The sequence below is a fragment of the Castanea sativa genome, chromosome 6 (genome assembly GCF_040712315.1).
Source record: "Castanea sativa cultivar Marrone di Chiusa Pesio chromosome 6, ASM4071231v1".
NCBI lineage: Eukaryota > Viridiplantae > Streptophyta > Magnoliopsida > Fagales > Fagaceae > Castanea > Castanea sativa.
This window is the reverse complement of record NC_134018.1, coordinates 11,733,914-11,746,377: the sequence shown is the minus strand read 5'-3', so window position 1 is coordinate 11,746,377 and position 12,464 is coordinate 11,733,914. Positions and strand designations below refer to the sequence as shown.

Genomic DNA, 12,464 nt, shown 5'->3' with positions numbered 1-12,464 from the left:
TCACTCCGACACACACCATTTGATCAATCTATTGGGGTTTAATTTAGTACTCAACCGATCAACTTTCTCACAATCACATACGATACAAAATCTTTCATTGGCGCTAAATTTTAAAACTTACTTTTTAAGTTTCACTACTTTCCATTTTAGTTTTTTAAAATTACCTTCTTTCATTTTAATCCTCTAAAAAGTTTCAAAACAACCAAATTTAGACTTCTGTTAAATCTATTGTGACCTTTACCAAAACTATGTCATTTTGCCCTTAATTTAAATTTAAAATTTATTATATTATTATTTATTATTATCTAAAAAGCGTTAATTAAAAAATATCCAGATAATTGAAAAAAAAAAATCCCCAAAATCCCTACCCTAACTCGACTGAGAGAGAAAGAGGGAAGAAAGAGGAGACCGAAATTGAGATCGTGAGGGAGAAGGAGATTGAAATCAAGAGAGAGAGAGAGGTATTTTCGGAAACCCAAAGACAAATCGACTTTGGCGTCTACAGGGAGCTATTTTCCGTATTTGTTATCATGGAAAATCCTTGTGCTTCCTTCCATAGCCACTGCTGCTGCTGAATTGAATTGGGATGTTTTGAAACTTCGAGGAATGAAAAAAAAATTAAAAAAATAGTGAAACTTAGAGGTTGAGTTTTAAAATTTGGTCTTAATTAAAAAAAAAAAATTGAACCCCTACGATATTCAATCAACCATAGCGTGTTCGGGGGTCAGTCAGTGGCTCTCTGGTCATCAGGTAAACCATAATTGCTATGCAAAACCATTCGCTGAACCCTCATAAATTTGATTTTTTTTTTTTCTCTATGCACATAACCTATTTGATTAAATGCCTGACTGAACTGTTGCTTAGTTTTATTTGTGCTTTTGACATGTTTTTAGTCACATTGTTTTTTTTTTTTTTTGTTGGGTGGGTTTTATTACAGTACTGAGCAATGTATGTGTGTGTAACAATCATGTACAGATGGATTCTATGGATTCAGAAGTTGAAACTCTTGAGCAGAGGTTAACATCTATGCTTGGGCAGCTTCAAGTAGAGTGTGGCATTCTTGAAAGGATGGTATACAAGAACAAGAACCAGCATAGGCGTTGCTTGTATTTCCAGTATCTTTTGAAGGTTCATAATTCTTTACTTTCCTTTTAAGAAATCTTACCCTTTGTTTGGTTGATGTGAAAACTGATGAAAAGACAAAAAATTAGAAGAAATTTTGTGACTTTGTTGTAAATTGGTTAAGTTTACTGGTGGGTTTTTGTTAGGTAGCACATAATGAACATTGCAGGAATTAAAATTTTATTTCTTTTTGGCTCCTGGGCAATAATGGATTTCTAATGGGTTTGAGCACTTGACCTTACTTGTTTGGGATGTTAGGTGAGGAGGGATATTAGACTTTTGCAATCAGCTAAGTTGGAGGAGATAGTAGGTTCTTGCTTTCTGGTTATCACTGGGAAGAGACCTAAACAAAAGGTGCATCTATTAGAAAGGTAAAGTTTCTCATGCTCCATTAAGCCTAATAAGTTAAATTTACTCCCATATTTAAGTTTTGAATATGTACTTTTCAATGGAAAATGTTCATAGGTTTGCTCATTTAGGTAACATGCTAGTTTCTAGTTATCGATTCATTTTTATCACAGTTTAAAGAGAAGAAAATGTGATGGTGGAAAATATAATTTTATGGAGCGACTTCTGGGAGCTGCACGCCTACTATCACAGGTTTGGTGTTGCTTTTCACTTATAATTCCTCTTTTCTTCTCTGACCTTAGCATTTTGTGCAGTTATTGTTCATTCTCATTACTGCCTTTTTTAATAGCAAGGTTATTATGACACATAGATAGAACTCTCTCTCTCTCTCTCTCTCTCTCTCTCTCTCAAATACTCAAGCTACTGAAATAATTGTTTTATGCTAGATGTTTGTTCTTCGTTTATTAATAAAACACCCATTCCAAATTATCCAATTGTGTGTTTTTGTTTGAAAAGATCTAAATCTTTTCTTTTGAACCATATGAAGATGTGATTGTCATCAGTTTGTGCAGTTTAATGGTTAGGCAACTCTATTATGAGTGCACTCAATGATCATTCAAGCCAGCAGTTTACATTAAATTCTTGTGGGGATTAGCCTTGGAAAACGTAATTACGGTGTCTAATAGAAGTTTTGATACATCAAATAGCAGTTTAATATGAAAAATCTGAAGCAACCCCAACAAAGCCACAATCCTAATGAAATTGGGGTCAGCTCCTTGGCTTTCTAACTATTTGGGAGGCAAACAAATTGAATAATGCTTCTACAGTACTGCTTTCTAACTAACCATACGATTTAATGAGTGCATTAATGGACCAGTTTAGCTTGGATGACTTGATTGATATACTGATATAGGCTGTGTTTCTTTTGCAGATGGTTGAGCCAATGTTGAAAGCAGCTACGTATCCTTTGTGTATTGATTAAAAAGTTACTTGTACATATTGTATGTTTATAAAATAGAAAATACTTTGTTGAAAGTTGCCCTGTTTTTCTCACAGTTGGGCTTTTTTGGCTGTTATTTCAACTTCCAAGCCTCATTATTATATTTGATTTTATTTTCTTAATTTAAAATTAAGCATCTATAGAAATGAAATTACTAATTTCCCTTTTACTTATCATGAAAGAAAAATATTTTCCCTTTCTTTTGTTTTGGCACCTTTAATTGTGCCATTGTTTTGGCATGCACTCGTAACTTTGATACTTGTAAACAGTTTATTAGCTGGATGATGCAATAGTAAGTTTCCAACTTGCATAATATTTATTTAAATTTTTTTATGTAATGTTTTCACCCTTGACTATTGTTAAGTGAGACATCTATCTTGCTTGCTCGATCCTTTTTTATTGGATTTTCTCTGACCATTTTGGCTCTACTTGCACGCCTTCGAGTTTTGGTTCAGCAAGTAAGTTTCTATTCTTCATCTAAAAACTGAATCAGAGTTGAAAATTCTCTGGAGAATACAAGCCAAGCTGTGTTGGTTTGAGGCATACAACCTTGTTACTTGAGTTGGTTTATGTAAGAGTCCCATCTAGAATACCCGTATTCCTAACGTATGAAATTTGGATGCTATATGTGAAGAAAAAGACATAGATGCTTGTCATGGGTACACAGAGTATCTTCCAGCAGCAGTTAGAAAATGAAAATAAATGAAACTAGGCTTTTTATCAGGCAAGGATCCCAGCTACCCAACTAAGAAAGGAAGTTACTACTTTGGACATAGTTGTTACCCATCTATAGATGGGATCTTTTGCTAGGAACCTTGTAACTCAACTAGTACTTTTTGGTGTTTCCATTGGAGACGTCTAGGGTTTAAATCCTCCTCTTCTCCAACTATTAAACTATAAAAAGAAAAAAAAAAGAAAAAGAAAAAAAGATGGGCTCTTTTCTAGAAATTGTGGCACTATCCTTTTTTATATTATCTTTATGGATACACGATCTGATACATTTGGGTATATTATCTCTTTCTCACTCATTCTCTCTCTCTCTCTCTCTCTCTCTCTCTCTTTTAATGAATAAGTAAGAATTTTATTGAAAGTAGTGAAAGAGCACATCAAAGTATACAACCTGTGTACTTGAGAGGGACCAACATAAATTACACTAATCAAGAATTAACTGTAGCAAATTATAGAATGAATGACCACTTAAAATTAACCTTCCAATTATATACAAGGAATGTCAGAAGATCCATTCTGTAGCTCGTTTAATTCCTTAAAGTGTCTAGCTAGTGCAGTCTCTTATTTCAGTGGCTCATTATTGTGGAATTGAAGTTCTTAGATTTGTATTGGAGCTTCCTGCTCTTAGCGTGTGACTAAACTGTGTCTTCCAATTTACTTGTGTTCCTTTTACAGATACTACTTGATGTTGTTTCAGTATTCAAAATGGTTTCTTCTCTCTCCCAGAGGAAGCAATCAGTAAAGATTTCCCAAGAAGGGATTGAGGTTGGTATTCACCTGTGTAGGTGCTATGAATTCTTCTGGTCATTTTTTTTTCTCTTTTTAGATGCCTATTTTGCATATGAATTTCTTTTCTCGTTTTCTTACCTTAAAATTTTTTTTTTCTTGTCTTGATATGACCCTTGCAGGTCTTCAGGGAATATTACCCAACCAATGAGGAGTTTGCTACCCTAGAGTGTGTATGGATATCAGATAAGTTTGTATTACTTGAGAGGACACCTAAGAGCAAGACTGGAAGTCAGGTGGGGGATCTCATAGAAGACGTTTCTTTAGGAGCATCTGCTGTGAAGTATCAAAGTATTGAGTCTTTTCTTGGAGGTAAGCATTTTCATGGCTTCCCTCTTTTATTTTTGTCCTCACCCCCTCCCTCGTTGCTTATTCTTTTCTAGAAAATTTAGTTTCAGGTGTAATTGCATGTTCTATACATCTTACAACTTCCTATGGAGCAAGAATATCCTTCGTTCGTTCATCTATATCATTTACACGTTATGCTTTTTTATTCTGATGTAACAAGTTTGATATTGCCGCTGAATTTGTTCATCAAGTAATCACAAGCAGTGGCTGTCCCTGCTATAATTGACTCTGGTTATTCGTTGGGTGAAATGTGTCTTCATTGAATAATTTTACTATCTATTGCTGAAGAGTGATTTACCAGGGTCTGATAAATTGTGTACAAGATCCAAAGGAATTCCACACACTCAAGGTTACAGTTTCCCTGGGTTTATTTAATGCAGTGAGGTCCTAGGGCTCAATTGGATTGTTAACAGACTCAAACACTATCTCCATGTGTGTGTATCCATTTGATAGAGTAGGAACCAGATAAATATTATTACTTGTAATCGTGGATCATAATTTAGTCTATCATAAATATACTACTAAATAGAATGTAATTCTGTCTATAATTTCTAGTTTTCTAAAGCTGGTTTCCTACTATCTGCTGTTTTATGGGATCTTATTGCTATTGTTTTTTACAAAGTCCTGAATGGCTCTTTTGTAGATGATGAAGTTGTTCCAATTAGGGTTGATGCAGCCCAAATGGACAAAAAAGATCCATCTCATATCACGGAGAACAAGACTGATTTACCGACAGGTTCTTCCCTGGAGAGTGACGATGGGAAGGCAGTTGAAAGCTGTACAGAAGTAGGAGATGGGAAGGCAGTTGAAAGAGACGGTTCAGGCATTGCGGCTACCCCAAGCAAGAGACTTCCACAGGAAGATGGTTTGCTTACAGCCACAAAGACCTCTACAAGTTCAAATGTGTTAAAATCTAAGTCCGGATCAAGAAAAGTAGCATTTGTGTCGGTGAAAAATCCTCCAGCATCAACAGCAAATGTGAAAAATCCTCCACTATCAGCCACCAATGTTACTGCATTCGACTTCAAGGAAAACGAAACCAATACTGATAAAAAGGAAGATCCATTTTTCAGTTTGCTCACTGGTGGAAGTTTAAAGGACAGTCTCTTTTAGTTTTATTATTATTTTCCCTGGAAGATAGTCTCTTCTAGTTATTAATCAGCTTAGCAGGCAATTTTGTTATTGAAAATAATCTTATCTATTATTCTTTCCATATTATTCTTTGACTTTAAGGGAGGGGAAAGCAGTCTAAAGAAATCCCAATGCCATCTTCCCAAGAATTGCCTTATATTTGCTTGGAAGTCAATTTTAATATTCATTGATTTAGACACCTGCACAATTCTAAAGAAATCCCAAATTTAATATTAAAGTATGGCTTATTTCTTCCTATACAAAAAATAATTCTTCACATATGTGTAGACTTATTTGATCTCAAGAATCATTCTGGTATCTACTGGAAGAAGTCTCAGGTTAGATCCAAGGAATCAATTATTTTCACCAACCATTTAATCTCTTTAAGCTTTCAATAACCATTATACGTTCTTTTTAAACTGGATGTTTGTGCCAAAACAAACATTGGATTTGAAACGGTGTATTGAATTGGTACTGGATCAATATTGAAAATTTCAGAAGGAAACTTTTTATTTTTTTAATTCACAATCCTTTGGAAACTTAGTGACAACTTTGTTCAACCTAAAAGAGTGTATATTTCCCATATACAAGGGTGCATCTAATTATTATGAGGCAGTTTTCAAAAAAAAAACAAACAAATCATTATGAGGCATAGAAGCACTATTCCATCTTCTACTTAATAAAATAAATAAATTAAAGAAAACAAAACAAAAAACATTATAAAAATCTAAATTAAAGTAGTTGTGATGGCTATTTGAAGTAAGGAGGTGACTCCACAAATTATAAAACCATTTAGTAAAGGAAAAAATGTTCTTTCAAATTAGTTTGGAGGAAAGTTCTTCTAACCTATTAGGTGACAACTTAAAAATTAAATTATTCATGTATACTTTTATGGTGTGTTTGGATACCGCTTATTTTGCTGAAAATTGAAAATATTGTAGCAAAATAAATTTTAAATGTGTGAATAGTGCCGTGAAACTCATTTTTAATGAAAATTTTGTTGAAAAAATATGTTTGTGAGTCCCATGAACAATGTACGAGATCCACTGGAAAGCTAAAACATGCTTCCCAAAAAAAAAAAAAAGCTAAAACTCAGATGCCTAACTTTCATCAGCATCCAAAGTCCAAACGGATACTTAGTAACATGACTTATTTAATAGGCATATGATTTACTTAAATAATTTAATAAATCGTGTTATCTTATACATGTGAACGGTCTTATAAACTAATAAAAGGAGATTTCTCCAAGTTTAGTGGAAGATTTTGTATTTTAATAATGACGATAGAAAAAGTGTTTTTATCATTGATTTATCAATTTGTGTCTATTTTGATAATTAACATTAAATTCATCAACTATTTATGTATATATAAATATATATCTATACATGTATGTATGTGTGCGCGCGCACGCGCGTGACTATTTTGATAATTAACATTAAATTCATCAACTATATATATATATATAGATTTGAGTAGTGCATAAGTAAAGTATGGACAAATTGTTTTTCTTAGATGTTATAAATTCACTGTTAAATTACATTTTCTTCTTACATCCTTTATGCTTACAAAATTTTAAAAAAATCAAAGATTAATAATTATGTCATTAATTAAAAATTTAAATTTCAAGTTTTTGTAATATAAAATTATGCATATAAAACTAGATTATAAATTAAATAAAAAATAATATTCGATTGATACAAAAATTAATATGCAATTTAAAAGAACATGAAAAACACAATCCAATTGCAAAATTTTAAAAAATGTTAATTTTTTTTTTGGGGAAGAGTCATAGCCAAACTTTGTCATTGGTATATTCGTTTAAGGGCCTGGCAGACGTAGGAATAGTCAGACCAAGATGATGATGTGTCAAAGGATTTCATTTTTGATTTGTAGTATCTGGTTGAAGAGAGAGCTAAACGGTAGTTAATAGTGGATTTAATGTAAGATCACTGTACAACTAGAGATGTGACCCCAGAAAGATATGAGTCATGTGAACCGACAAAACAAGCACAACAACACACGCATACACAGACGGAGAGTCATAGAAACTGTCAAACTGAGAAATAAAAATGCGTTTGTGACAGTGGATGTGAAGACTCTGAAGCTTTAAAAAAGAAAAACAATAGAAGAAATGGTACAAGTTCTTCTTCAGTCATCACCACTACTTCTCCAATGTTGCTCTTCTTCTTTTCCCGTTCCTAGGTAATCATCTAACAGTTTTGGCTTTAAAAAATTGCAACTTTCATGCTCTAAACTTATCTTCTTCCTGGTTTCTTTGTTAATTTTATACTTTTCTTTTCTGGGTTGTTTTTGTTTTTATGTGCTTTGTTCATGTAAGAGAGAAGAGATTGTGAAATTGGATATGAGGAAATTAGAGAAACAGAGAGAATTTGTGAAAATAAGTCAAATTTGATTACAAATTTACAATGAAGAACACAGATTGAAGGTTGTAAACTCTACACTCTTATGGTTAGGAATGGTACAATGTGAAATGGGTAGACATCTTTTTTGTGAATCTGTTTTAGTAAATGTGGGAAAATGTTTTGGGTATTCATGATCAATACGTATGGACTATGTTTCAATGCTTTTTTGTTTTGTTTTTTTTTTCTTTTTCCCAGTCTCAATTTTTAGGAATTTTTGTGTGGAAACAGTTAATGATGTCTTGTGAATCCTCTGATTTTTATGTAAGTGGAATAGGTTGAAGGTAGTTAAGAATTTGGTGGACCAGATTTTGATATCCGGGTAGGACTAGGACATAATCAATGGTGACAAGTCAAATGTGATTGATATTTGGAGTGCACCATCTATGAGGCACTTAAAGGCGTGAAGTTTTCACATAAATTTTGGGTGTACTCCATGCTTTTACTTGTAATTCCCATGTGACAATGAAGAACTCCAACAGGCCAACCATGATGTTTTCCCATCTTTATGTAGTTCCAAGTACATAATTACATGTATTGTCTCTCCACCTTCTGATTCATGAACAATTAGTATATATATACTCTATTTCTTTTCCATAAAATTTACAGAAACGACAATATTTTGCTGCCCAAACAGGGCGATGGGAGGAAAAATAATGTCCAAGTTCTCTTCTGAGCAAACTTTATCAAGTAAGCTTGTGACCAAACATGTATTATCTGGGCTTGCTGCTTCGCTAATATTTCTATCTCAGACAAACCAGGTTAGTAAACAAGGTCCTGTATGCGCTAGCATTGAATGATTGGAATTTTGATGCAGAGTTCCTAACTTTAAATGAAGTCCTATATTTCCTTCGCTACTTGGTATGTAATAAGTTGCTATGCACAGAAGATAGGCATAGAGAGAGGGACTGAACTATTGTCATGGTCTCCATATTACAAAGATTATGGGCCAAAATTTACTTATGGTAACAATAGTTTTAGCCCTGCCCTTCCAAATATCCTCAGAAGCTTGTTAAAAAGAGATGGTCTGGCTTCACGTTTGGTTTAAGTGCTGATTTTATTGGTATTATTCTGTACTGTTTCATATAAACCTTAAAATTTGAAGATGTTCTAGTTGGGTTGATTCTATAATGATAGGGAATCTCATACCAGATTAGATGGGCTAGTGAAGTTGCAAGAGCTAGAGATACAAGATTATTGCAATAAACTAGGCAGATGTCTCCATATGATGAACGTGTTCTGATTCTATATCGGCCTATTTGTCGTGGGCAGGTTATTGCGGCAGATCTATCTTATCACCCCAATATCTGCCAGCTTGCTAGTGCACCAGATGGTACATTAACTCTCCCACTTGTTGAGGGGTCTGATGAAAGAAGTGGGAGGCTAATGATGATGAGAGGTATAACAGCCAAGGATTTCGACCCCGTTAGATATTCTGGAAGATGGTTTGAGGTTGCTTCACTCAAACGTGGATTTGCTGGACAAGGTCAAGAAGACTGTCACTGCACTCAGGTATGCTAAGAATATATATGATAGTGACTTGCATTGAAGACATCTATCTATCGAGATAGTGGTTTGCATGACAAAATTAAGCCTATTTTCTTCCCCACTTTGGTGCATTTTAAATTGGCCCTTCATATCCAAATTTATCATTGTATGAAAGCATAAAAGACATGTAAAACAATCTCCAACTTCCTTGTTGACAAAAGAAATGTTGGGCTGTAGCTAGTTCAAGGTGCAACCACTTGTTCGTCCAGTGCAGGTCAGAGATTCATGTTGTGGATGATGCAATAAAAGAGTTATATTGGAATCCAAAATGTGTATCTATATTCTGGTCTCTAAAAAATATAGGGATCTTTCTTTGTCCTATTTAAAAATAAAAAAAAATACTACACTGGTGTTTCAGTCAATACTTTATACCTACAAATTTCAGGTGCTAAATATACTTATTTATCAAATTACAGGGTGTATATACATTTGATATGGAGTCACCCTCTATCCAAGTTGATACCTTTTGTGTTCATGGGGGCCCCAGTGGGTATATTACTGGCATTAGGGGAAAGGTTCAGTGCCTTCCAGAGGATGATTTGGAGAAAAGTGAAACTGGGCTAGAAAAGCTGGAGATGATAAAAGAGAAATGTTATCTTCGTTTTCCGACACTACCATTTATCCCCAAGGAGCCTTATGATGTGATTGCTACTGATTATGACAACTTTGCTCTTGTTTCAGGAGCAAAAGACAGAGGCTTTATTCAGGTAATTATATATTAGGACAAGACAATGTCAAGAACTTGTTAGTCATGTTTATTTGTCAAGTATCACATTGTTGTCACTTCGTTCATAGTCAGTCGAATCTTTTTTCTAGTTATGAAGGTTATAAGAGTAGTTGATGTAAATTTGTAGAGGGAAAACTCGGATGAGAATGTTGAGCAATTTCAACTATTGCCATTGGTATTACTGGACTATGATAACTTTAGAATAGTATTGAGTATGAAACATGTCAACTTCATGTATTGTAATGGATGTAATCAGTAATTTGTTTCAGAACTGTCCGTAGGTAATTTGTCTTTCTTTTTTCATCCAAATTTCAATAAAGTATACTCATTGATTTTAGAGTGTGATCTCATAATATTTATGACCAATATGTTATTAAATGCTGTTGGCAGCCAATATTGAAAATCTCCTTATTTAAAGTATATTCTTTGGTTTCAATATTTTTCAGATCTACTCAAGGACACCCGACCCTGGACCGGAATTCATTGAGAAGTACAAAACTTATTTGGAAAAATTTGGGTATGATCCAAGTAAAATCAAGGATACTCCACAAGACTGTGAAGTAATGTCAAATGGTCAGTTAGCTGCAATGATGTCAATGTCTAAAATGCAACAGGCTCTAACAAACCAATTTCCTGACCTAGAATTGAAGGGCCCTGTTGAATTTAATCCATTTACAAGTGTATTTGATACTTTGAAGAAGCTCCTTGAGCTATATTTTAAGTAGTACTGAGTTCAAACAAATAGTGGTGTTCTTTATACTTTACACAGACAATAGAATACACCAGATTATTTTTTCCTATAAATCTTAATTGTTCAATATATTTTCTTGATAACTGCTTGCAAAATACAGACACTTGTACAATATTGAAAGAACAGATTTATGATCAGTTCAATATAAGATTAACTGCTTGCAAAATATAGAAGCAGGAGATGGTTCAGGCATTGCAGCTACCCCAAGCAAGAAACTTCCACAGGAAGATGGTTTGCTTACAGGCACAAAGACCTCTACAAGTTCAAATGTGTTAAATCCTCCAGCATCAACAGGAAATGTGAGAAATCCTCCACTATCAGCCACCAATGTTACCGCATTCGACTTCAAGGAAAACGAAACCAATACTGATAACAGTTAGCTCACTGGTGGAAGTTTAAAGGACAGTCTCTTCTAGTTTTTTTTTTTTTTTTTTTCCCTGGAAGATAGTCTCTTCTAGTTATTAATCAGCTTAGCAGGCAATTTTGTTATTGAAAATAATCTTATCTATTATACTTTCCATATTATTCTGACTTTAAGGTAGGGGAAAGCAGTCTAAAGAAATCCCAATGCCATCTTCCCAAGAATTGCCTAATATTTTGCTTGGAAGTCAATTTTAATATTCATTGATTTAGACACCTGCACAATTCTAAAGAAATCCAAATTTGATATTAAAGTTTGGCTTGTTTCTTCCTATGCAAAAAATAATTCTTCACATATGTGTAGACTTATTTGATCTCAAGAGTCATTCTTGTATCAACTGGAAGAAGTCTCAGGTTAGATCCAAGGAATCAATTATTTTCACCAACCATTTAATCTCTTTAAGCTTTTCAATAGCCGTTATACACGTTCTTTTTAAATTGGATGTTTGTGCTAAAACAAACATTGGATTTGAAACGGTGTATTAAATTGGTACTGGATCAGTATTGAAAATTTCAAAAGGAATCATTTTTTTTTTTAATTCACAATCCTTTGGAAACTTAGTGACAACTTTGTTGAACCTGAAAGAGTGTATATTTCCCACATACAAGTGTGCATCTAATCATTATGAGGAAAAGAAGAACTATTCCACCCCCTCCTTAATAAAATAAATAAATAAAAATTAAAGAAAACAAAACATTATAAAAATCTACATTAAAATAGTTCCGACGGCTATTTGAAGTAGTGAGGTGACCCAACAAATTATAGAATCATTTAGTAAAGGACAAAATTTTCTTTCAAATTAGTTTGGAGGAAAGTTCCTCTAATTTATTAGGTGACAATGTAAAAATTAAATTATTTATGTCTATTTTTAGTAACATCACTTATTTATTAGTCATTTGATTTACTTAAATAATTTAATAAATCGTGTTATCTTATATATGTGAATGGTCTTATAAATCAACATGTAATAAGAGGAGATTTCTCCAACTTAGTTTAGAGGAAAATTTTGTCTTTTAATAATGACGATAGAAAAAGTGTTTTTATCATTGATTTATCAATTTATGTGTCTATTTTGATAATTAACATTAAATTCATCAACTATTTATATATATTTATATATAGGTTTGAGTTGT

The 12,464-nt window shown here is 33.3% G+C and overlaps 2 protein-coding genes across 5 annotated transcripts; both read left to right on the top strand.

The window, feature by feature from the left end:
* Window positions 1-404: 404 nt before the first annotated feature.
* On the top strand, window positions 405-5,659 carry LOC142638335 (uncharacterized). Its single transcript, XM_075812352.1, has 9 exons — window positions 405-750; window positions 976-1,128; window positions 1,381-1,493; window positions 1,644-1,722; window positions 2,402-2,430; window positions 2,835-2,928; window positions 3,875-3,964; window positions 4,108-4,297; window positions 4,977-5,659. The coding sequence occupies exons 2-9, from the start codon at window positions 976-978 to the stop codon at window positions 5,444-5,446; spliced, it is 1,218 nt and encodes a 405-aa protein (XP_075668467.1). The 5' UTR covers window positions 405-750; the 3' UTR covers window positions 5,447-5,659.
* Window positions 5,660-7,452: 1,793 nt separating this feature from the next.
* On the top strand, window positions 7,453-11,005 carry LOC142637945 (chloroplastic lipocalin-like). 4 transcript variants are annotated; one of them, XM_075811927.1, is made up of 6 exons: window positions 7,475-7,666; window positions 8,162-8,418; window positions 8,522-8,645; window positions 9,157-9,396; window positions 9,849-10,139; window positions 10,606-11,005. In XM_075811927.1, coding segments are annotated over exons 2-6 (936 nt in total). In that variant the 5' UTR covers window positions 7,475-7,666; window positions 8,162-8,416; the 3' UTR covers window positions 10,885-11,005. The 4 variants fall into 4 exon arrangements, with proteins under 4 accessions (XP_075668041.1, XP_075668042.1, XP_075668044.1 ...); XM_075811926.1 differs by lacking the exon at window positions 8,162-8,418 and having other exon boundaries at window positions 7,453-7,666; XM_075811929.1 differs by lacking the exon at window positions 8,162-8,418 and having other exon boundaries at window positions 7,476-7,666; window positions 8,494-8,645.
* The last annotated feature ends 1,459 nt before the right edge of the window (window positions 11,006-12,464 follow it).